The sequence below is a fragment of the Podarcis vaucheri genome (genome assembly GCF_965113315.1).
Source record: "Podarcis vaucheri genome assembly, chromosome: 4".
Lineage (NCBI taxonomy): Eukaryota > Metazoa > Chordata > Lepidosauria > Squamata > Lacertidae > Podarcis > Podarcis vaucheri.
In genome coordinates this window covers 16,516,386-16,540,723 of record NC_138762.1, presented here as the reverse complement: position 1 = coordinate 16,540,723, position 24,338 = coordinate 16,516,386, and the positions used below count along the sequence as shown (strand labels likewise).

The 24,338-nt window shown below is 48.5% G+C and overlaps 1 protein-coding gene and 1 long non-coding RNA gene across 4 annotated transcripts in view; both read left to right on the top strand.

The window, feature by feature from the left end:
- LOC309530691 overlaps positions 1-24,338 on the top strand; it is a 228,983-nt gene that overhangs the window by 84,029 nt on the left and 120,616 nt on the right. The window lies entirely within an intron of this gene.
- NOX4 (NADPH oxidase 4) overlaps positions 1-24,338 on the top strand; it is a 104,587-nt gene that overhangs the window by 4,550 nt on the left and 75,699 nt on the right. For 2 of the 3 annotated variants that reach the window (XM_082219353.1, XM_082219352.1), the window contains exons 2-6: positions 2,382-2,477; positions 11,001-11,111; positions 13,109-13,193; positions 14,763-14,860; positions 15,934-15,961. In XM_082219353.1, coding sequence (XP_082075479.1) covers positions 2,382-2,477; positions 11,001-11,111; positions 13,109-13,193; positions 14,763-14,860; positions 15,934-15,961 — 418 coding nt within the window. The remainder of the gene's footprint in view (positions 1-2,381; positions 2,478-11,000; positions 11,112-13,108; positions 13,194-14,762; positions 14,861-15,933; positions 15,962-24,338) is intronic. The other variant, XM_082219354.1, reaches the window with a different exon arrangement.

Here is a 24,338-nt window from a genome sequence, read left to right as displayed (position 1 = left end):
CTCGTCACGGTGTCCCGTTGCGCCAGAAGCGGTTTACTCATGCTGGTCACATGACTCAGAAAGCTGCCTGTGGATGAACACCGGCTCCCTCATCCTGCAAGTGAGATGAGCGCCACAACCCCATAGTCGCCTTTGACTGGAATAAACCGTCCAGGGGTCCTTTACCATTTACCTAAACAGATACTTATGGGATGCCTGCAAGCAGTGCCTGAGCAAAATTGCACTCTCTCCATTTGTGGCTCTCAGCAGCTGGCACTCAGGGGCATGTGTCCTTTGACAGTGGAGGGAGAACACAGCCATTATGACAACTTCCTATCAGGTCTCCTCTTAGTCACCCCCCCCAACCCTAAACTTAAGATCTAGCCTAAGGGTGCATTCTTGGGATGGCTGAGACTGCATGATTACCCTGTTGTCATGTATTGCAGCTGCCAGGTCCATTTAGAGCTATCTGAGCTCATCATGTTTGCTAGCCTCAGCGCCAAAAGCGATTTCTTATCATTTTTAATTACAGACCCCACTGAAGCAAGTTGCTGGGGACAATATGCATGCCCACTCCCCGCCATCGTGGCTCCTTATTTGTAAATTCTGTGGGTTGAATACACACTAAACCAGCTGCACTTAGTTCCCACTGACATCTATGCCCCTTAAGCCATGACTGTGTTGGGACAATAAATAAATAAATCCCAGTGCTTGGACGCAGAGCCTTAAAGCGCAGACCTCTGCCTGGAAAGAGCGAGGTGAAAGCTAAGTGTGGATCAGGCCTTAGTTGCACTTAGTTTCTACTGAACTCAAAGGGACTTAAGCTGTTATTGTCTCATTGCTTTCCATGGGCCGATCCAACCTGGATCCAACCACCAAAGGAGATGGTGTTGGACTTTCGGAGGAAGAGAGGAGAACTAGCCCTGCTGTACATTGGGGAGGGCTGTGTGGAGAGAGTCTCTTCCTTTAAATTCCTAGGAGTTTATCTCAGTGAAGACCTTACTTGGAAAATCAATACAACCCAGGTGGTTAAGAAAGCCCAACAGAGACTCCATCTCCTCAGAGTATTGTGAAAGAACAATGTCAATCAACATTTGACAATCTCCTTCTACAATAGAAAGTGTCCTTTCATACTGCATCACGGTGTGGTGCGCTGGTTTGACATCATCTGATAGGAAGTGCCTACAGAGGGTGGCAGATACAGTGCAAGATATTATGGGCTGTCCTGTGAATCCGCTGGATGAAATAGTGGAAGAACATTGCCTCAGGAGAGTGAGGAAAATTCTCAGGGATGATTCACACCCTGGCTGGCACTTTCTTGATCTCCTGCCCTCAGGCAGAAGATATAGAAGCATGATTAGTCGCACCAACAGGGTAAAGAACAGCTTCTATCTGTGAGCTGTTAGGCTGCTGAATGAAAAGATAACAACAGGGCAACTGACTTTTGGGTTTGGTGTGTGTGTGTCAGTAAATGAGGGGAATTAAGACTAAGAGAGCTGAGTGGGGGTGCTTGTGTAATCTCACTGTATACAAGTTGTACAAGTGACAATAAAGTATTTCAGTATCTGTGGTGGAAGTCCAGAGCATATTGGAGATTTGCAGTCACACAGGACGCTTCTTCCAGACAACCCATTTACTGAGCATTCGTTTTGATTTGTTTACAGGGAGGTTAGACAGTGTTGGCTATTTATTGAATAATCATTGTGATCACACCCACACCCCCGCTAAGGAGGATAGATGACTTTACATCAAGAAAGAGTTATCCCACACTTTCCAGAGCACTTTCCTGTCCTTTTCCTTACTGCGAAAAGTCTGATTATTTTGAGAGGGTGTGGTGTGGTGGGGAGTGGTTTTATTGCGCAAGAGCTCCCAATCAGCTGCAGTTGAGAGAGGCAGGGTGGTGCAGTGGTTAGAGTGTCGGTCTGGGAGACCAGGCTTCAAAACGTCCCTTGGCCCCAGGACTGGGTGACCTTGGCCCAGTTGCCTAACCTACCTCACAGGGTTGTTGTGGGTGTTAAATGAGGATCATGTACACCAGGGGGAAAAAGAAAGATGGAATTCAAATACTGTAAATAAGCATGTAATCTGAATTTGCTGATATGTGAGCGAATCCCACCAGAAAATAGTGATGGTCTGAAAGCATCCCATGTTACAGTGAGATCATCACGGTCGGAAACCTTCCAAAAGCACAGCTGGTGGGGCCCAACTATCCCCCCCCATTTTATTTCTTAAAAGCCTTTGTCTTGCTTTTTCTCACTCAGCTTTTGAGCCTCCCCCTGCCCTGAGAGTTTGTTGCCTGTGTCTTCTCTCTGGCGGGGAGAGTTCTGGTTTTGCACATGCCCTTTCTACATGTAATAATAATAATTTGTTCTCTCTCCCCCCCCCCCAATTGCTTCCTTCAGCTGCTCTGGCTGTCTCTCAACGTGGGGCTCTTTTGGAAAACTTTCCGGATATATTATCGGGGGCCTCAGTATTACTATCTGCATCAGATGCTGGGGGTAAGTGGTAGATGTTCGCTCCCCCCCCTTCTCTCTCCCCTGCTCTCTTTCCTTGGGGCTCTGGGAACGAGAAGGAAATGGAAAGTTTTGGCTGACCGGGAAGATTCAAGGCTTCTTGGTGACTCACGAGAAGGAGAAGGGGTGAATGTTTGGGCGGGGGGCAGAGGGGTTATGTAAGGGCAGGGGGGTGGGAGGGAAAGGAATAGGCTGGAGACTCTGTTTCTGTGTCTGAATTAAAGGAACGACTCTGTCCAGGGTCTGGGAAAAGAGAGCTCCCTGTCTGTCTGTTCTTCCTCAGCTCCCAGCTGCAGGCATCATTTTTGGACTCTGGCATGTGAACCCCACTCAGCGGATGGCTGGGCTTGCAACTGTTAGTCATGGTAACTTTAACCAACCTCCTGGGCCCATTCCGGCGAGAGCGCTTACAAGCCAGCTCTCCTGATGTATATTTCTCAAGGGAAAGGATCTTCGCTTCTTTTCTTTAAATAAAATGAACCTTCCCATCCTTTCCATCGTACTCTCACGAGTCCTGGTGCGGTTTTCTTTCAGAAAGCGCTGTCAGCCAAAAGAAAAAAGGAAAAAAGGGAGGGGAAGTAGTCTACCCAGGATGTTTTAGCTAAAGATGGGGGAGAATTTTGATACAGCTTACATTTAAAGGTGGACGTACCTAATGCACACTTTTCTGGAACAACAATAATGGGGCGACGTTATTCCCATTTTGCAGTTGGAATCAAGACTGAGAGACGGCTATTTACACCCCAGGCAAGATTCTTCCCTGATTGCTGTTTCTGCGTGTGTGTTTTGCAAGGAAACCTAGATGTTCAAATGTGCACGTGTTATTTGTGCTGCGCATGTGTTTTGCACTTCAAAGTCTCTTTGTTCATTGCACCTGTATTGAATAAAGCAGCGAAGGCATTGCTCGCTCAGTTTCAAATTTATCCTTTCACCCATTGGTGCTGCCTTCTTTTTAATTGCAATGTTCCTTTAAAAGCTTCAGGGCAGAAATCCAGGAAGAACAACTATTTCTTATGCGGAGGTATAATAATGAGAGCATCTTCATGTGCTGGTTTTCTCCCTGTCGCAAGGTGGCTCAAGGAACCTAAAAAACCTGCCTTTAAAAAGCAACAGCCGCCCATGTCATCATAAGGCCTGGAAAGTTGATTTCTGTTTTTAATAACAGAAGTAAAAGTTCTGATGCATTTGTTGCGCCGTGAAGCTATTATGAGGCACAGACAACAAGGATAGGGGAACGTATCCTGTAAGATTCAGATGCAGAAAACGTTTCTGGTTTCTGTTTTTCTTTCTCATTGTGGATTTGTTGGGGGGCGGGCGGGGAATGATGCTTTCGCCTCAGCTGCTAAGGTGCTCTGCAATGCTTGCTTGCTTTGGATTCAGTCCGCAGCACTTGGTGTGACTTACTTCTGAGCAAGCACTCCTAGGATCGGGTTACAGTTCTCCCTTTCTTTAGGAAGGGAATAATTGCCCCTGTTTTGATTTCAGGCATTCCAAAGCCTTCTGAAATTCAAAGAGCCATGTCTGTTGTTATCCCTTGTGTGGGGGAGAAGAGAGGAGGCAGGCAGCACTCTTTTTGATGTATGTTGGGATTTCTGTTCAAAAATGGTTGTCTAAAGCAATATATATATATATATATATATGCTTTCGTAGATTTTCACGGGTACAGGAATGCAGGTTTTGGTGTCTTCGGGTGTCTTCCCGTGTAAGAGTCGGGGTGTCTGGGCGACGTTTCGACGAGGTCTCACTCGTCATCTTCAGGCTGGTGCTTTCGGCTTCTTGTATATATATATATATATATATATATATATATATATATATATATATGGGATGGAGGGCTTCATATTCAGATCAAGCTATTTTATAACTGAGGTTGCTTTTGGACTGTGTTTCTGGCAAGGCCAGGTTGCACAATTATAGAATTAAAGAACTGTAGAATTGGGAGGGATGCAAAAGTGTTATGTTATCTCAGTGTGGTGTAGTGGTTAAGAAGGGTAGACTCGTAATCTGGTGAACTGGGTTTGCTTCCCCCTTCTTCCACATGCAGCTGCTGGGTGACCTTGGGCCAGTCACACTTCTCTGAAGTCTCTCAGCCTCACTCACCTCACAGAGTGTTTGTTGTGGGGGAGGAAGGGAAAGGAGAATGTTAGTCGCTTTGAGACTCCTTAGGGTAGTGATAAAGCGGGATATCAAATCCAAACTCTTCTTCTTTTACTTCTTCACATGAGATGGAAAAGGTGAAAAGCAGCTCAGCTTTTCTTTTAGGTTGTGATGATGTCTCTTTTCTTCTCCCACTTTTTTGGTCTTCCGATAATAATTATAATAATGATAATAATAATATAGCCATGGCTGTTTAAGTCCATATCATAGTGCTTTACATGTATGGTGTCAAAGTGGCCAGTGATGTAACAGCATGTAAAAGAAGACCGGGAGACAGTCCTTTGGCTGAGGAAAGTGGGATAGTCAAAATCTGGGGAAGGAGGTTTCTCCTTCAAAAGGGGCTGGAAGAGCAGCAAGAAAAGCATGGAATCTTGTCTTTCGTTCTGGCTTCAGCTCAACTGCATTTGCTTGTGTGTGTGATTTTCCTGTACAAGCCGAAGAACAGATTTGGCTTGGCGGGTAGAGAGCATAGGTTTGCAGCAGAGCCTTCTCCTTAGAGGCATAAGGCAGTGAGACAGAATGAACCGATTTGCTGGGTTTTCTCTATTTATTTTTAGCCGTGCTGGCTGGGGGCTGATGGGAACATCTGGAGGGCAACAGATTCCTCCATCCCCCTTGACAGGGTCCACAAGCGCATACCGAGGGATAGCTCAGTCAGCAGAGCATGAGACTCTTTATCTCAGGGTCATGGGTTTGAGCCCAAAGATTGCTGCATTGCAGAAGGTTGCGCTAGAATTCAGCGGTTCTCAACCTTTGGGTCCCCAGATGTTGTTGGACTAGAACTCCCATCATTCCTGACCACTGGTCATGCTGGCTAGGAATGATGGGAATTGTAGTCCAACAATATCTGGGGACCCACAGGTTGAGAAACACTGTGCTAGATCATCTCATGGCGCCTTCCAGCTCTATGATGAAGTATAATCTCAGATAAATTGTTATGTACCGAGTTGAATAGGATCCAAAATGCAGCAGTCTGATTGGTCCTAGAACAATAAGATTCAGAATGCAGCAGTCTGATTGGTCCACAGGAGCCACCCAATCCAGCTCCAGGTAGAAGTGAATCCGCAACCTGATTGGCCTACAGGAGAATCCCGGAATTAGCCAATCACGTGGGGCCCATTGTGCAAATAATGTATATAAAGCAGACATTCTGGGGGAACTTCCTTTTTTAAAAATAAATAAATAATAATATTTATTACTTTTCCAACAATTTAAACACACAAAAAAGATTTAAAAAATAATAATAAAGCACAATACAATGCAATACAAAAACACTACATAACACATTAAGCTAACAAAACAAAACAAAAACAATTTAAAAGACATCAAACAAAAACAATTTAAAAGACATCAAACAATTTCAATATCTTATCTTTCATTCACTTATTTCAGTGACCTCCTCACACCTCCCTTTTTGTATTCCACTTCTGTTGATTGTTTCAGCAATTCCTTTCCATCTTCCTCTGCTTTCTATCCTTTAATTATCTTAACAGATTCTAACGTTATTTTTCCCTTTAATATTCTATTGATCTAATTATACTTAATTCCCTATAATATTTCTACTAAAGCCATATAACTTCATTCCAACATTTTTCTAACATTCATTAATTTTACAATATTTCTGTAAATAGTCTTTAAACTTTTTCCAGTCTTCTTCCACCGACTCTTCTCCCTGGTCTCGGATTCTGCCAGTCATTTCCGCCAATTCCATATAGTCCATCAACTTCATCTGCCATTCTTCCTGGATGGGTAAATCTTGTGTCTTCCAATACTCATTCTGGGGGAACTTCCATTCCTCCTCACCACCATGAGCTGAATAAAGAGCATGAAATCCACTCTCAACTCCGGGAGTATATATCATAAATAATCCCATTTCAGATGCTAATGGAGGGATTACCTGCTTTGCTTCAGGGCCCCAAACCCTCATTGCATGCCGGAAGGACACTTTTTAGGAAGCGATGCCACATATAGCTCTGCAATTAGGAATGAAAAGCCTTCCTTTGTTTACACCACTGTCTTGCCACTTCTCTGGAGAAAGCTTTCTCATTATGTCATAATTGCATCCTTTATTATCTTCTCGCCTGCAATATGGTCCAGATGTCCCATCAGTTTGCTGCCCCTTGATGGGATAGATAATAAGGATGCCTCTGTACGTCCTTTGCTCCAACATGAGAGGAGCCTCGCTCTTCTCTGTGACCTCCACATCGTGGTGGTGGTGGGGAAATGGAAATGCTTTGTTCCTTGATCCCCGTAGTACAAGGCTGGCTTTTGAAACAGTGGGGTGAAGGAGCACAGACCTAGACCCATATATATATATATAACATACTTTTACATCTTACTCATTTTTTTTGACTTCCATCAGTCCTGTCTGAAAATTTTCCAATCTAATCTTTTAGTATGCATTTCTTATTTTCCCTGTTACATTTCAAACTCATAACCAATACAGTGGTACCTCGGGTTACATACGCTTCAGGTTACATACGCTTCAGGTTACAGACTCTGCTAACCCAGAAATAGTACCTCGGGTTAAGAACTTTGCTTCAGGATGAGAACAGAAATCGTGCTCTGGCTGCGCGGCGGCAGCAGGAGACCCCATTAGCTAAAGTGGTGCTTCAGGTTAAGAACAGTTTCAGGTTAAGAATAGACCTCTGGAACGAATTAAGTACTTAACCCGAGGTACCACTGTATATCTATCTTTTTCTACTTTGTAACACTTCGTATATTTCTCCTTACAAAACTTCTTGTAGCCCTACTAGCGTAATTTGTTGATTACAGTTGCTCTTCAAATAATTCGTATACTTCTTCCAATCTTCTGTAAATCTCTGGTCCTGCAGGTTTTGAATCTGTTCTGTCATTTTGTCCAATTCTGCATAGTCCATTAATTTCATCTGCCATTCTTCTTTCGACCTAGACCCTCCCTCATTTTGCCAAATGAAGATAGGGACCTGCTTGCACTGTTCAGATTCTCACACAGAGAGAAACACTCTCACACTGCAGTCATAGACTCATGCAGCGTTGTAAAGTTGGAGGTTAAGGGGTGATATGATAGCCATGTTCAAATATATAAAAGGATGTCACATAGAGGAGGGAGAAAGGTTGTTTTCTGCTGCTCCAGAGAAGCGGACACGAAGCAATGGATCCAAACTACAAGAACGAATATTCCACCTAAACATTAGGAAGAACATCCTGACAGTAAGAGCTGTTCGACAGTGGAATTTGCTGCCAAGGAGTGTGGTGGAGTCTCCTGCTTTGGAGGTCTTTAAGCAGAGGCTTGACAACCATATGTCAGGAGTGCTCTGATGGTGTTTCCTGCTTGGCAGGGGGTTGGACTCGATGGCCCTTGTGGTCTATTCCAACTCTATGATTCTATGATTCTGTAAGGGTCCAACTCTACAAGGGTCCTTTGGTCCAACCCCCTGCAATGCAAGGAATCTCAGTTAAAGCATCCATGACAGATGACCCTCCAACCTCTGCTTAAAAACCTCCAAGGAAGGAGTGTCCACCACCTTCTGAGGGAGACCATTCCGTGGTCGAACAGCTATTACTATCAGAAAGTTCTTCCTCATGTTGAGTCGGAATCTCCTTCCTTGGAGCTTGAAGCCATTGGTCCGAGTCCTACACTCCAGAGAAGGGGAGATCAAGTTTGCTTCACCCTCCATGTGACAGCCCTTGAGATCATATCTCCCCTCAGCCTCCTCTTTCCCAGGCTGAAAGACCCTACTCCGATAGTCTTCGACCTTTGCAGATGTGAGAGCCACTTTTAGCCCCAACGTGAATGGTGGGACCCATATCTTTTTTCTTTTCTTTTCCCCCCAATTTTTTTAAATTTATTTTATAACACAACTAAACAACACAAACAGAAAAACAAACAATACAAACAAATTCTTGTCGTGTCCTTATTTTTTCTAAACATTGTTAGGTGAGCTTCCCCAAGTCCCCATTATCTGATTTTCCTTTTACCTCATCTTTAGCAGTTTACATATATCATAATTTCTAACCATTTTTTTATCACGCTTACTTTTACCATAAAAATCGTCACATTTTATCACTTACAAATAGTACTATTTTAAAATACACTATCTTCTACAGTGGTACCTCGGGTTAAGTACTTAATTCGTTCCGGAGGTCCGTTCTTAACCTGAAACTGTTCTTAACCTGAAGCACCACTTTAGCTAATGGGGCCTCCTACTGCCGCCGCGCCGCCTGAGCACAATTTCTGTTCTCATCCTGAAGCAAAGTTCTTAACCCGAGGTACTATTTCTGGGTTAGTGGAGTCTGTAACCTGAAGCATATGGAACCCGAGGTACCACTGTACTTCTAACCCTACAGCCTATATCCACTTCCAGAGCTATTCTAAGATTTAAATATTAACATATTTTTCAAATATTCTTTAAACTTCCTAATTTGTTACCGTGTGCGTGATAGTAAAGCCGTTGGGATAACCCACCACAGTTCGGACTGTGATGCAGATGCGGGTTTAGACCCGCCGGTTGTAGACTAATGCTTGTTCTCCTTTTTCTGTTTCTGGAGGGCAAGCAATGCAGCAAAAATAACAGAGCCTCGTGGCACCTTAAAGATTAGCACAGTTGTGAACATTAGAAAGGCCCTGCTATAGCAGCCCATTCGAGGAAGGTCTGTAGCTTAGTGGTAGAGCATCTCCTTTGCATGCAGAAGGTCCCAGGTTCAATACCAGGCATCCCCAGGGTGTTAAAAACAGACATTAATTAACCATTGTGGAAGGATGTATTCTTAATTGCCTGCATGTGCCCTCGGATGATTGACAGGTGGGTGACCCTGCAGATAGAAAGTCAGTGTTTCGGGGGAAAGGTCCTTCTTCCTGACATAATCCTTTTCTGTCTGCACGGATTGCTCTGTAAAGCAGTCAGGCAATTAGAGCCCTACCCCGCTTCACAGTCTGAAATAATACAGCCAAGCCAGTTGCATTGCAGGATTCTGTCGAGTGTGTGTTTCGGCTCTGAATCTCCGAAAGGGTTGCATGCCTGCTGAACATCTTCTGTTGATGTTGGGAGTGGAGAGCGGCTGCAAATGCAATTTGAGGGTGCCTGGAAAGTGGATACGCAGGATCGCTTGTGGGTGGTGCAGACATGTGCTCGGATGCTGGGAATGCAAACATCCATGTGGATGTTCAGAGCAACAGTTTCCAGAGCAGGCACAACTTTGCCATTTGGCTTTCGGACTCCTCCAGGCAGCAGCTGTCCGTGGGATGCCGCGTGATCTCCCTTGGCCAGCACACTCAGAAGTACAGGAAGTTGGGTCATGGCTGTATGTGCCCTAGGACCTCTCCCTGAGATTTTAGCATTCATTAAAAGAAAAAGAAAAAAAGATTAAGCATCTGTAACCCTTTTGCTTTCCAGAAATCTATGGCAGGAATGGGGAACCTCTGGGTGCTTTAGAATTAGATGAATTCATAGAGGATCAGATTATGAATGGCTTCTAGCTATGCTTTGCTGCTATAGCAGGGGTCAGCAAACTTTTTCAGCAGGGGGCCGGTCCACTGTCCCTCAGACCTTGTGGGGGGGGGCAGACTGTATTTTGGAAAAAAAAATATGAACGAATTCCTATGCCCCACAAAGAACCCAGAGGTGCATTTTAAATAAAAGCACACCTTCTATTCATGTAAAAACACCAAGCAGGCCCCACAAATTACCCAGAGATGCATTTTAAATAAAAGGATACATTCTACTCATGTAAAAACAGCTGATTCCCGGACCGTCCGCGGGCCAGATTTAGAAGGTGATTGGGCCGGATCCAGCCCCCGGGCCTTAGTTTGCCTACCCATGTTCTATAGTTAGAGGTAGTAGTAGTTGTTGGCTTCCGTCTGTCTCGATATATAATGGAGTACACCTCTGGGGGTGAAGTTAGAGGTATTGCCAAGCATGGTTACAAAGGAAACTTCCTAACACTAGCTGAAACTGTTTGTCCACCCAGTCCAGTATTTTCCTCTGTTGTGTGAATGACAGCAGCTCTCCAGGGTCTGGGGCAGGGAAGCGTTTATTCTAGGGGTAAGAAAGCTGTGGCTGATGCTGCTTTTATCTCAACTGCCATCAACTCCACCCAGCATGCCCAATGGTGAGGGACGATGGGAGTTGGATTCTGGCAACATCTGGAGGACCATAGGTCCCTCACCCCTGGTCTGTTTCATCCCCTGCTACCCTGAGTAACTGGAAATGGCTGGGATTGAACCTGGCACCTTCTGCATGCTAGAGAGATGTTCTACCCCTGAGCTGCAGGCTTCCCACAGATCCTAAGATGTGACTTGTGGGATCTTCTCAGCTTGGTGGCTTGGGAGCCTGAGCAGGCCTGCTTCTGACCCTTGCTGTTTTTGTTTAGCTAGGATTGTGCCTCAGCAGAGCTTCTGCGTCGGTCCTGAACCTCAACTGCAGCCTGGTCCTCTTGCCCATGTGTCGGATTCTCTTATCCTTCCTCCGAGGATCTCGGAAGGTAAGAAAGAACCATGCGGGTATAACTAGTGAGCTAGCACAAAGCCAATGGGAGGCTGCAGGTGACAAGCTCTCCTTCTGACCTTTGCTTTCAGTTCCTTGTGGGGTGGCAGGGAGGTTGTATCGCCACATTTAATGAGTCACTTTCATTGCAGTATCCCATTCCCACCTCCAAGACACAATTTATGAGACACCTGGATGCTCAAGGCTGAAGATGTTATGTGTGAGCTAATTGAAGATTAAAGGCATACTCAGAGGACAGGGATGGGGTCCCTGTATCCCCCCAAATATCTCTGGGTTCCAGCTACAGCCAGGAAGGCTAATGACCAGGGAAGAGCTTCTGACAATGATCTCTGTGTACACCAGTGGTGGGGAACTGGTGATCCTCTTGAGCAGAGCTGGGGGACCTTTGGCCCGCCAAATGTTCTCCAATTGTCTCCACCCTTGAGTGCATAGCTGTCAACGTTTCCCCCTTTTTAAGGGAAATTCCCTTATTCTGAGTAGGATTTCTTGCAAGAAAAGGGAAAAGTTGACAGCTATGCTTGAGCGTTGGCTATGCTGGTGGGGCTGATGGGAGCTGGAGTCCAGCCTCGCTCCAGAGCACTGTTCCTCAACCATTAGTCCTGTTTAGTCCAGCATCTGGAGAGCCATAGGTTAGACCAAGAGTGTGCAGGCTTCAGACTTGTTTTGTCCAAGAGCCTTGGGATCCACCAGCCAGCTGCAAGAGACATACCGTATTTTTCGCTCTATAACACACACCTGACCATAACACGCAAATCGTTTTTAGAGGAGGAAAACAAGGGGAAAACATTCTGAATGAAACAGTGGATGTATCATTTTTGTGCTTCATGCTGTGGCCACAGACATGTGATCTGATGGTGAATTTGGGGTGACCCAATACAAAGATCCTGAGGATCCATGTGGATCCATGCTTTTTAACCACATTTTTGCACCATTGCTGCCCCAGGCAACAGTGGGTGTGTGATTTGGGGGGGGGCAGGCTGTAGCCATGGACATGCTATGTGATCTGAGGGTGAATTTGGGGTGACCCAATGCAAAGATCCTGAGGATCCATGTGGATCCATGCTTTGTAACCACATTTTAAGTGGGGAGGGAAGGAAAAACACAGAAGGGACAAGGAGCACAAGAGGGGTGTGCAGAGAAGCAGCTGGCTAAGAATGCAGGAGAGGGCTATAACGTGAGGAAAGGAAGGCAAAAGTTTCCCACCCACCCACACAAGCCAGCCAGCCAGCGCTCTCTCTCTCTCTCTCTCTCTCTCTCTCTCTCTCTCTCTCTCTCCCACCTGCATGTTTTCTGGCTGCCTGCGAGTCCCTAGACGCAGCAGCAGCAGCACCGGAGCAAGGAGAGGAATTAGAAGGAAGGACCCTCTGCTTTCCCCTCTGCTTGCCTGGAGGGGAGGGGCTTTCCCTGCTCTTTGTTCCGTTTGAGGAAACACAGCAATGAAACAGAGGAGGGTGGGCAGTAAGACCCTGAGGCAGAATGCAGGAAAGCAGCCGCTTCCTCTTTTCAGGTTTCCCTTCTCCAAGACGTGATTTGATTTTTGCCTGATTTTTGCCTCCACTCGCACCCGTCGGCTCCAGGGACCACACATTCGCTCAATAACACGCACAGACATTTTCCCTTCCTTTTTCGGAGAAAAAAATCTGCATGTTATAGAGAGAAAAATACGGTACACTGAGAATTCACTGTGCCCATGAATTCCTTTTGAGTACCAGAGCTGAAGAGAACTCACAGCCCTCCTGTAAAAATAAAATAAACCCCAGCTTCCTTCACTTCATCAATATAATTTAAGGTGCAGTGGAGGGGATTCATTTTTATTGCTGCTTTAGTTGCGCAACCGGGACTCAGAAATCCTTGCCGATCTACTGCAAATCACCTCAATATTTACCAGGAGAGCTGGGTCTGTCTTCTTCCCACAAACTGCTGATTCACTTTGAGGTGAGAACCGCTGGTTTACTTGCGGACGTCTTTTTCCAGGTGGCAAGCCGAAAAACCAGGAGGCTTCTGGACAAAAGCAAAACGTTCCATGTGACGTGTGGTGTGACGATATGCGTCTTTTCAGGTATGTCCCTCCGTTGGCATAAGCAGCAGCTCTCGCTAGGAAGTCCACTAAACATTACAAGTGCTCTGTGGCTTTTCTTCAGATGTACACAAAGGGGGAGCCTCTCCCCACACTTCCTCTTACCCACCTGTGAGAGTTTTCTCAGATTTGCTGGTGTCTCAGAGGAGGAGGTCTGCATTTGGGCGCATGGGAAGTCCATGCTCTGCAGAGTTGTCTTTGATACTGCACATGAAATCCTGCTGAAAGCTTTATGGTGTAGAACGGATATCAGCATGCATCCAATTTAAATCATGCAGCGTGGATGTCGGTTCACTTTCGAACCAAGTAGTGACAGCCCTTCAAAATAGTGGGCCAAAGTAGGGGACGTGGTTACCCTCCCTTTAGGCCAGGCTTGGGGGACCTCAGCCCTGAGAGACCCCCAGTTTCCGAGCCCAATTCAAAGTGCTGGTGCTGGAGCCTTACACGGCTCAGGACCTCGATACCTGAAGGATCACCTCTCCCCATACGAACCGACCCAGTCCCTGCGTTTGTCATCTGAGGCCCTTCCCTATGCCCGCCGCCCCTGAGAGGTTCAGAGGGTGGCAAGATGAGCAGGGGCCATTTTGGTGGTGGCTCCCTGCCTGTGGAATTGGTGCCAGGTGAAAGCATTCCTTTGGCCTTTGGCCATTAAATAATCTATGACCTGTTAAAGCTAGGGTGCGGGCCTGTTACAATGGTACCTCAGGTTACATACGCTTCAGGTTACAGACTCCGTTAAACCAGAAATAGTACCTTGGGTTAAGAACTTTGCTTCAGGATGAGAACAGAAATCGTGCTCCGGCGGCTCAACAGCAGCAGGAGGCCCCATTAGCTGAAGTGGTGCTTCAGGTCAAGAACAGTTTCAGATTAAGAACGGACCTCCGGAACAAATTAAGTTCTTAACCTGAGGTACCACTGTACTATGATTGTTTTATTTAGGCTGCCATTTATTATGCTTTTATTATGTTTTTATCATTGTACTCCATAAAATGTGTTCTTAATGTTGTACACTGCCCTGGGATCTTTTGATAAAGGGCAGTATATGAACTTAATAGATCAGGAGATGATGGTAAAAAATTATAATACAGTGGTACCTTGGTTTACAACCAGAATCTGTTCTGGAGGTCCGTTTGTAAACCAAAACAGGTTGTAACCCAAGGCGCATCTTCGCCAATGGGGCCTCCAAAAAATTTTCTGTTCGTAATAAAAAAAATAAAAAATGGGTTGTAATCCAAAAAAAGGTTGCAAATCGGGACACACACTTCCAGGTTTGACGTGTTTATAATCCAAGACGTATGCAAACCAAGATAGAACTATAGAGGGAGGGTGGTGGGGTGTATGAGAGAGAGTGTGCAGAAACTATCCAGGTAAAATGTGCATTTGTTGCTCTGCCCACTTCTGCCTCTGGCCCCACCCATTGCTGGCAGGTGTCTCGCCAAAGGCTGCCCAGAGGGAAACGCGGCCATGAATGAAAGGTTCCCCTACCCCTGCTTCAGGGGATGAAACCTTCCGAGAGCATTTTGATGAGCTGAGTTGTCCTCTCTTTTCTAGTGATCCACGTTGCTGCTCACCTGGTGAATGCTCTGAACTTCTCTGTGAACTACAACGAAGAGTTCTTGGCGCTCAATGCAGCCAGCTACCATGGCGAGGTGGGTGGGCAGGACTTCTTCTCCCTCCTCCCTGAAATCGCTGCCTCCCATTCTGCCATCATCAGGTGGCCCCTTGAAGCAGTGCGCTCAGGTGGCGCGCGCTCCCCATTCATTCGCCACTTTTGCACCAGGGTCACACACCCGACATCGCTCACTTCTGTGTCGCAATGCCTGTATGACCACAATAGGAGGATTGGAAGGGGCTGAGCCATATCTACTGGGCTTTTGCCCTGAGTGAAGCCCCAGAAGGGCACCATTGGGGCTCCTCACCTGTGCGTGTGTCTATAATAATAATAATAATAATAATAATAATAATAATAATAATAATCTATTTATATCCCGCCCTCCCCAGCCGAAGCCGGGCTCAGAGCAGCTAACAACAGTACAGTGGTACCTCAGGTTACATACGCTTCAGGTTACATACGCTTCAGGTTACAGACTCCGCTAACCCAGAAATAGTGCTTCAGGTTAAGAACTTTGCTTCAGGATGAGAACAGAAATCGTGCTCTGGCGGTGCGGCAGCAGCAGGAGGCCCCATTAGCTAAAGTGGTGCTTCAGGTTAAGAACAGTTTCAGGTTAAGTATGGACCTCCGGAACGAATTAAGTACTTAACCCGAGGTACCACTGTAAATGGAAAGCTTTTGGGGACTGGTGCTGTGGATCCGACGTGAATTCTAAGAAAGCGTGGGAGAAACGAATGTGTGGCCAGGCCCTCACTTTTCTTTCTCATTCTGGATAACCCGTCTTTCCTGAATGACTTTCCTCATTGCCCTGGGATGCTCTTGTCCAGCCTTTGTTCGCTGTTTGGCTGGGGATGTTGTGAGTTGTAGTCCAAAATATATGGAGGGCACCATTTTGGCAAAGGCTGTTGTGGTCCAACACACAAACACACACACACACAGAGAGAGAGAGAGAGCTCTTGATCAGCATTCTGAAAGTGCTTGGATGTTACATATGATTTGAGGAAGTCAGCATTTCAAACACAGAAGCACCAGCTCTTGCCCAGAATACAGATTAAGTTATCCCTGGGTAAATTTGCTAAATAATTCATACTGTCTGTCTCTGGTTTCTAGGATCCCAGGAAACTCCTTTTTGCTACAGGTAAGTCAGCAAAAGCTACTGCAGGATTGTGTTGAATCAGCTAACTTTCTGGGCTACGCTTTGAAAAACAGAAATGGACTAGTATTATAAATTACTGTACTTCACTGGAACAAAGAATAGATATACAAAAGAAATGAGCAGCAACGTCTTGTCTTGTCTTTTTATTTTTATTTTTTTTATTTGTGAATATGCATATCATTTTTTAAAAAAATAATATTTATTAATTGTCAGAGCTGCTACCAGGTCCCAGCTCACATAGGACCACGCCACACAGCGTCCACTTTAAAAGAGTCTTTATTGAGTTACAGGTTTCATTTCCGAACTGCAGCGTGCAGCTCCACACCTTCTGCTCTAGGTCGGCGAAGACCCGTCTGAGTCCCCGCCTCTTGCACACCAGCTTAATACCCTAGCCTTGCTCCACCTCCTTCGCCTCTCCCTACGTCTCTGGGTCCTTCTGCCCCCCTGGGCCTCCTCCCTTCTACTCTCCTCTGACGCTGACCCCCCTGATCCTTCTGCCTCCTTGCGGCGGGCTTTAGGACCTGGCTCACTCTCCGGGCTGCTTACTGCTCCAGCTTCCGCTGCATTTGAACTTGGCGCGCGCGCCCAACTCTCTACTTTCCTCTTAACCGTTGCCTCGCTCTCTGAGGAGGGCGTGACCACCCCTGACTCGTGCCCTCCCTCCTGCTGACAGCCTCCGGAACCCGATGCCTGGCTACCTTCCTCCCTGCTGCTCTCAGTCTTGAGCGTGGGTCCCGACTTCCAGCTGCTGCCGCCCTCAGTTATGAGCGTGGGTCCCGACTTCCAGCTGCTGCTCTCTGAATCTCCTCTGTTCCCTTCCTCCTGGGGTGTCCCCCCGGATCCCCCCCTTGCTCTGCTCACTGGGGCTCCCTTTTGGGAGTCCTCTGACTCACTGCTTAGGCTTGGAGATCTCGGGTCGTCATCATCACTCATTCTCCCTTCGGCTTCCTCCCCCTCGCTCTCTGTTTCCACCCTTCTCTGCGTCTCTGCTTCTGAACCCCTGACATCCATCCCCCCCTCGAAGCCCCCCCTTCCCCCCTCCCCGCTGTCAGGTGTGGGTGCTGGGCGCTCCATCATCATGGGAGGGAATGCTGGATACAGGTCGCTCCCCGTGGGTGGCCGCCAACTGAAGACCTCCGAGTCTTCCCCCTCGCGGTCGTCGACGTGGACTTGTTGCCCTTCCATCTCTGTACCGCCGTGCTCGAACCCGAGGTCCTCCCCGAACACGTCCATGTCAGTCTCTGCGTCGGTCGCTCGACCTGGCATCTCCAGCCACTTCCTGCGCCATCGCTCCTCTGGTCGATCGTCCCACCAATACGAGTTGCCTGATGCCGAACCTGCCGGTGAACCTTCTGGGGAACGGGTGCTCCGTGCGGGTTCCCCTTCTGAGTCGAATCCATGGAACGTGCTGGAAGAAAGTGTGGGTGTGAACAACCAGTCGTCGAAGAAGCTCGCTGGCATGGGTTTGTGTGGGAAGAGGGCATGAAACTCGTCCTTGAGCAGGGGTTCCTCCAAAGCGTAGTCTGGTACCCAGCTATTGGCGCTGGCCCGGGTGCCCTCTCTGGCTAAGAGGTATTCGACTCCCTCTTCCCCCCATCTGGAGTCCAAAATCTCCGTGACCTCGTTGATGTGGTCCTGGTGCTTCACCTCCCGCGTCTCCGTCCGTTCCCGGAGCGGACTTGGCGCCGTCCCTGGCTCCTGGAACCTGTGAGGTGCCTTGTAGGGAGTGAGCACCGACCTGTGGAACACCGGATGCATTCTGGAACCCTCCGGCAGCGCCAGTCGGAAGGCTACCGGGTTGATCTGCGCTTCGACTTGGTACGGACCGATCTGCTTGTGCCCCAACTTCTTCTTGGCAAGCGACCTGGTCGGCACTGCGTGGGCTGCCAACCAGACCCAGTCTCCCACTTGGATCACTTCGCCAACCCGCCTGTGCTTGTCAGCTTGCACCTTGTAGGCGTGCTTAGCTAGCTCCAGCTGCCGTCTGAGTTGATCGTGGACCGCCTGCAGCTCTGACGCGAACGCGTCCGCCGTCTGTGGTTCTCCTTCCCCCACTCTCTCCAGTCCCGGGAAGGTTCTGGGATTCCTCCCATTGTTGGCAAAGAACGGCGTCACTCCTGTGGACACGTGCTTCGTGTTGTTGTAAGCGAACTCGGCTAGCGGCAGGTAATCCACCCACGTCGCAGGCTGTTGATTGGCATAGCATCTCAGGTACTGCTGCATGATGGCATTGACCCTCTCTGCTTGCCCGTTGGTCTGCGGGTGTCTTGCTGATGCCAGATTGACCTTGACATTTAGAAAACCCATCAGCTTCTGCCAGAAAGACGAGATGAACTGGCGTCCGCGGTCGGACAGGATAGACCGTGGCAGGCCATGCACTTTGAACACGTGATCTATGAACAGTTTGGCGGTTTGTTCCGCCGTGGCCACCTTCGCACACGGAATGAAATGTGCCATCTTGGTGAACAAGTCCACCACCACTAGCACAGCTGTCTTGCCTCTCGAGCTGGGTAAATCCGTCACAAAGTCCAGGGCCACCCTCTCCCACGGTTCAAACGGTGTTTGCAGCGGTTCTAACAGTCCCGCCGGTGGTCTGTGTACCGGCTTGGCCCTCTGGCAGGTGTCGCACCTCGCGACGTAGTCCGCGACCTCTCCTCTCAGCCTGGGCCACCAGAAGTCTCTCGCGACTAATTCCATCGTTTTCTCTGTGCCAAAGTGACCGGCCGTGGGTGCGTCGTGCAACTGTTGCAGTACCTTGGCGCGAAGGTCGTCTCCTGGTACATAGACAGCCCCTTTGCGTAGGAGCAAGCCGTCCCGCACCTGGAACTCGTCCGTGGTAGCCGTGCCTCTGAGCAGTTCCGCCATCTTGTCTTGCGCGAATGAGTCGTCCCGCAATGCACGTCGCACCGCATCCAGGTCTACTGTAGCTGAGGCACACGCCCACGCCGTCGGTGCGAAGATGTGCATGGCCGCCGCTGGCGTCACCTCTTCTAGGTATTGCGGTTTTCGGGACAGTGCATCCGCCATGATGTTGGTGTCGCCTGGGACGTACTCTATTCGGAAATTGAAGTCAGCAAAGAACTCCGCCCAACGTATCTGCCTCTGGTTCAGGAACTGAGCCGTGCGCCAGTGCTCCAGATTCTTGTGGTCCGTGCAGACCTGCACCGTGTGCTTGGCGCCGATTAGGAAGTGCCTCCACGCCTTGAAAGCTGCATGAATGGCCAGCAACTCCCTGTCCCAGATGGTGTAGTTCTGCTCCGACTTGCTGAGCTTTCTGGAGTAGAACGCTCCCGGCCGCCACACCCCCTGCGGGTCTCGCTGCAGCAGGACAGCTCCCACGGCTCTGTCTGACGCGTCTGTCTCTACCCTCAACGGTTTACTGGGGTCGATATGCAGCAGTTGCTTCTCCGATGCGAAGAGATGCTTGAGCGCTTGAAAGGACTGTTCCGCCTGCTCCGTCCAGATGAATTTCTTTTTTTTGGAGCTGAGCGTGTCCGTAATTGCTGCCGTCTGCATCGCGAACCCCTTGATAAACTTGCGATAGAAGTTGGCGAAGCCGACAAACCGCTGGACCTCCTTCCGGTTGCGCGGGCTTTTCCAATCCAATACCGCACGAACCTTGGTGCTGTCCATGGCGAGCCCCTTGTCCGACAACTTGTATCCCAGGAAATCCACCTCCGTCGTGTCGAACTGGCACTTCTCCAGCTTGGCGTACAGTCTATGTTGTTGCAACCTGCTGAGCACCTCCCTCACGTCTCGGTCGTGAGCTTGCTGCGAGTCAGAGAAAATCAGGATGTCATCCAGGAAGCAGACGCATGTCTTGTAGAGGAGTCCCTCCAACACGTGATGCATAAAAGCTTGAAAACAGTGAGAGCCATTTTGTAATCCAAAGGGCATAACTCTGTATTCGTAGGTGCCCAGCGGTGTGAACATGGCCGTCTTCCACTCATCGCCCTCCCGCATGCGGATGAGATTGTACGCCCCTCGCAGGTCCAACTTGGTGAACACGCGTCCCTTGCGCACCGTCGCGAGGAGGTCGTCAATCCTGGGCATGGGGTAATCAGACGGTTTGGTCATCTGGTTCAAAAGGCGGTAGTCCACAACTAGTCTTTTTTGGGGCGTGTCTTTCTTTTTCACGAAGAAAACGGGACTGCCCCCCACTGCCTTGGACTCTCTGATGAAGCCACGCTCCAGATTATGCTCGATGAACTGTTTGAGTTCCTGCATTTCATCTTCAGACATGGAGTATAGCCGCCCCTTCGGCAGCGTCGCCCCCGGTAGGAGGTCAATCTTGCAGTCATATGGCCGGTGAGGGGGTAGCTTGTCCGCCTCCTTCTCGCAGAAGACCTCCAAAAAGCTCGCGTATTTGTGGGGGACCGCTTGCAACGTTCCCAACTGCAGTTGTGATTCCTCCTCCTCTCCCTCCCGTCGGGGCAGGATGCAGTGTTCTGCGCAATAAGAGGAGCCGAAGATCAGTTGTCTCTGGTACCAAGCCAGTGTCGGACTGTGCCTGTCCAGCCAACTCATGCCCAACACAATGGGCGTGTCCGACAGTTGGGTGACATTAAAACTGATGACTTCCCTGTGGTTGCCAAGGCGCATCACCATCGGTGGCGTCTGCTTCACCACCTGCCCCCCTAGCAACTCTCTGCCATCCACTGTGACGACTTGCAGGGGCAGAGTGGCAGGCAATAGCTGTATAGCGTGCTGCTCCACAAAGCTCTGCGCTATAAAGTCTGCGTTGCTTCCAGAATCCACAGAAAGCGGCACTTCGATAGTGACGCCGTCGGGTAGCTGGAGAGATGCTGTGAGCTGCACTACTGGTTTGGGTGGGAGGGGATCCGTGGGTTGCAAGATTGCTGGGGACTGCTTCACTGATGCGTCTGGCTGGGCCCCAGTGCCTCCGTCTCCAGCCAGACATCGTCGTTTCCCTGCTGTGGTTCTCCTTGCTGCGTTGCTGCAGTCACCATTGCTGAGGCTGCAGTGTGCTTGTGGAGCCTCCGGGGACACTCCTTCGCCAAATGGCCTGGATCCTCGCAGATGTAACACTTCCTGTTCCCTCTAGGAGGCTTCGCTTTCCCTGCTGCCGGTGCTAGGGCTCTGGCTGCTGACTGAGCCCTTGCACCTCCAACCTCCATCGGTTCCCCTCCCCCTCCTGGCGGAGGTGTGGATTGCGCACGCGCTGCTTCCCTCGGAACGAAAGAGAAACTTCTCGCTGCTTCGCGCCCTCCACGTCCTTCATCTCTGCACCATGGACGTTCTTCCAGCCTCACCCCCACAGTCAGCGCCCTTTGGACCACCTCCTGCGTGCTTCGGGGCCTCTCCCCCCTTGCAATTTCATCCTTAACCGCTGAACTTAGACCCTCCCAGAAGAGGTCTCTGACAGGGGGCGAATCCCGATCCCATTCTAAAGCACTGACCAGCGCAAAAAATCGGGCGTGATACTGCCGGACGCTCGCCCTCCCTTGTTTTAGTCCATGAATCTCCCGTCTGGCAAGATCCACATCAATAGTAGACAAAAAACACGCATCCATCGCTTTGATAAAGGCATCTGCATTCTGAAGCGCCGGATCTTTATCCCTCCACAAATTGCGCAGCCAGGCTTTGGCATCCCCATGCAAATGGGACAATATGAACCCCACCTTCTCTTCCTCATCTCTAAAGTCTTTTGCCAGCAGTTGCAGTGCGCACATTACGTCTGCTCTAAAATTAGGGTACTGTTGCAAAGTCCCATCGAAGTGAGCCACAAGCCCTCCTGCTCTCCGTGCCAATCCCACGCCCTCCGGTCTGGGTCCCGGTTGCCCTTGCTTAACAAGCATTTCAAACCTGGCGTGTAGGTCTCTGTAGGCGGCTGTAGTCTCCTCCTCCCGTTTCTTGGAAGCCAATACCTCTGAGGACAACTGGGTCACTGCCTCTTGCAGCGCGGAGATCCTCTGTTCTTCCGTCATCTTGCTAACCTTTGTGAGCTCGCTTACAGACACCCCTCTTCCTCCCCTAGCGGCTTCTGCTCCCGCTGCGAGGTTTCAGGTTTCTGAAGCTTTGAAGAGACGGGTCTTACTGTCAGAGCTGCTACCAGGTCCCAGCTCACATAGGACCACGCCACACAGCGTCCACTTTAAAAGAGTCTTTATTGAGTTACAGGTTTCATTTCCGAACTGCAGCGTGCAGCTCCACACCTTCTGCTCTAGGTCGGCGAAGACCCGTCTGAGTCCCCGCCTCTTGCACACCAGCTTAATACCCTAGCCTTGCTCCACCTCCTTCGCCTCTCCCTACGTCTCTGGGTCCTTCTGCCCCCCTGGGCCTCCTCCCTTCTACTCTCCTCTGACGCTGACCCCCCTGATCCTTCTGCCTCCTTGCGGCGGGCTTTAGGACCTGGCTCACTCTCCGGGCTGCTTACTGCTCCAGCTTCCGCTGCATTTGAACTTGGCGCGCGCGCCCAACTCTCTACTTTCCTCTTAACCGTTGCCTCGCTCTCTGAGGAGGGCGTGACCACCCCTGACTCGTGCCCTCCCTCCTGCTGACAGCCTCCGGAACCCGATGCCTGGCTACCTTCCTCCCTGCTGCTCTCAGTCTTGAGCGTGGGTCCCGACTTCCAGCTGCTGCCGCCCTCAGTTATGAGCGTGGGTCCCGACTTCCAGCTGCTGCTCTCTGAATCTCCTCTGTTCCCTTCCTCCTGGGGTGTCCCCCCGGATCCCCCCCTTGCTCTGCTCACTGGGGCTCCCTTTTGGGAGTCCTCTGACTCACTGCTTAGGCTTGGAGATCTCGGGTCGTCATCATCACTCATTCTCCCTTCGGCTTCCTCCCCCTCGCTCTCTGTTTCCACCCTTCTCTGCGTCTCTGCTTCTGAACCCCTGACATTAATAGTTTCAGAATTACAGAAAAAAACAAAAAACAACACTACAATACATAAAAAGAAGAAAAAAAGCAAAACATAAAAGCCAATACAACAATACAGCAAAAAGATTAAGAAAAGAAGAAGAAAACACACACAAATCCCATATTACATATCTTTAACTTCCATTTGCTTGTTTCATTGACCTCCTCACACCTCCCTTTTTGTATTCTAGTTTAATTAGTTATTTCAGCAAATTCTTCCCATCTTTCTCAATTTTTATTAAATGATTTATCTTAACAATTTAACCTATTAATTAACTCAACAAGTCCTTTCCATCTTTTCCCCATATTCTGTTATTCAAATTACCTTAATTTATTTAACCTTATCCTACCGTAAAATACCTTAGAGCTTAAAACTTAATACTCAATTATGCATAACTCCTGATATCATTTCTACTAGAGCCATATAGATTCATTCCAGCATTTTCCCTACTATTCATTAATTTTAGGCTAATTCCCTAAATATAATTTTTTCTTTATAAATTTTCTTCCAATCTTCATCCAACGTCTCTTCTTCCTGGTCTCGGGTCGTGTCAGTCCTTACTGTCCATTCCATCTAGTCCATCAACCTGGTAGTCTTATGTCCGAGGCCCTTAAGTCTCTTCCATGTCCCTTCTGCAGATCTTCTTCTTCTTGTTTATACCTGCACTTTTCCTTGTCTTTTGTTGGTCTCCTTCTTAATTTCTTTCCTTTCTCATTGAGGAGTAGGTCTCTGGGGGGTTCCAACCCAAAATTATCTCCATCTCCCTTCATCAAACCAGCCCATTCCCCACAGTCCCACTCCCCACAATCATCAATGTAATCCAAAAAATATTTAAGAGCATATTTCAAAGTCTCTCCAAAGTTGAGAGCCTCCTCAGCTCCAGACTCCCCCTGGCCCACTCCAACTTCAATCTTCAAAAACAGAGGCTTATGCTCCTGTGGGGCCTCAGGTCTCTCCATTTGTATTATTTGAGGTGCAACCGCAACCTCCTCCGTTATCTTCTGCACTTGCCCAATCAATACAGGTTCCTGATTTGGTCCCTGAATGGCTTCTGTATCAATATTCCCTGTTTGTCCACAATTATTGGCCACAACAGTCATCAAATCCATTTTCTCATTCATCAAGTCCACCTTCTCATGCATCTGTTTCAACAAAGCACTTGTCTTGCATAAAGGACTGGTCCCACGATCTTAATCTCACAGCTGTAGAGTCCTCAAGTAGACTGCAGCAACAATTTAGCAAGCTCCCTCTAGAGGAGACAATTTCTATTTGTATCCATCTTTTTAAGGCAAGTCCAACGAAGGAAAATTACTTTCATTTTTCAGATATTTTGTTTCTTTAGAATGCAAAAGGTAACATTGGAATCAGTTTATTTCTCTCCTTTAGCTATCTGTCAAAGTATTCCGTTCACAGTCAATAAACCTCTCCAACAATTTCTGTCTCTGACACCCCGTTCCCAGGTTAGAGATGGTGGAAACTTAT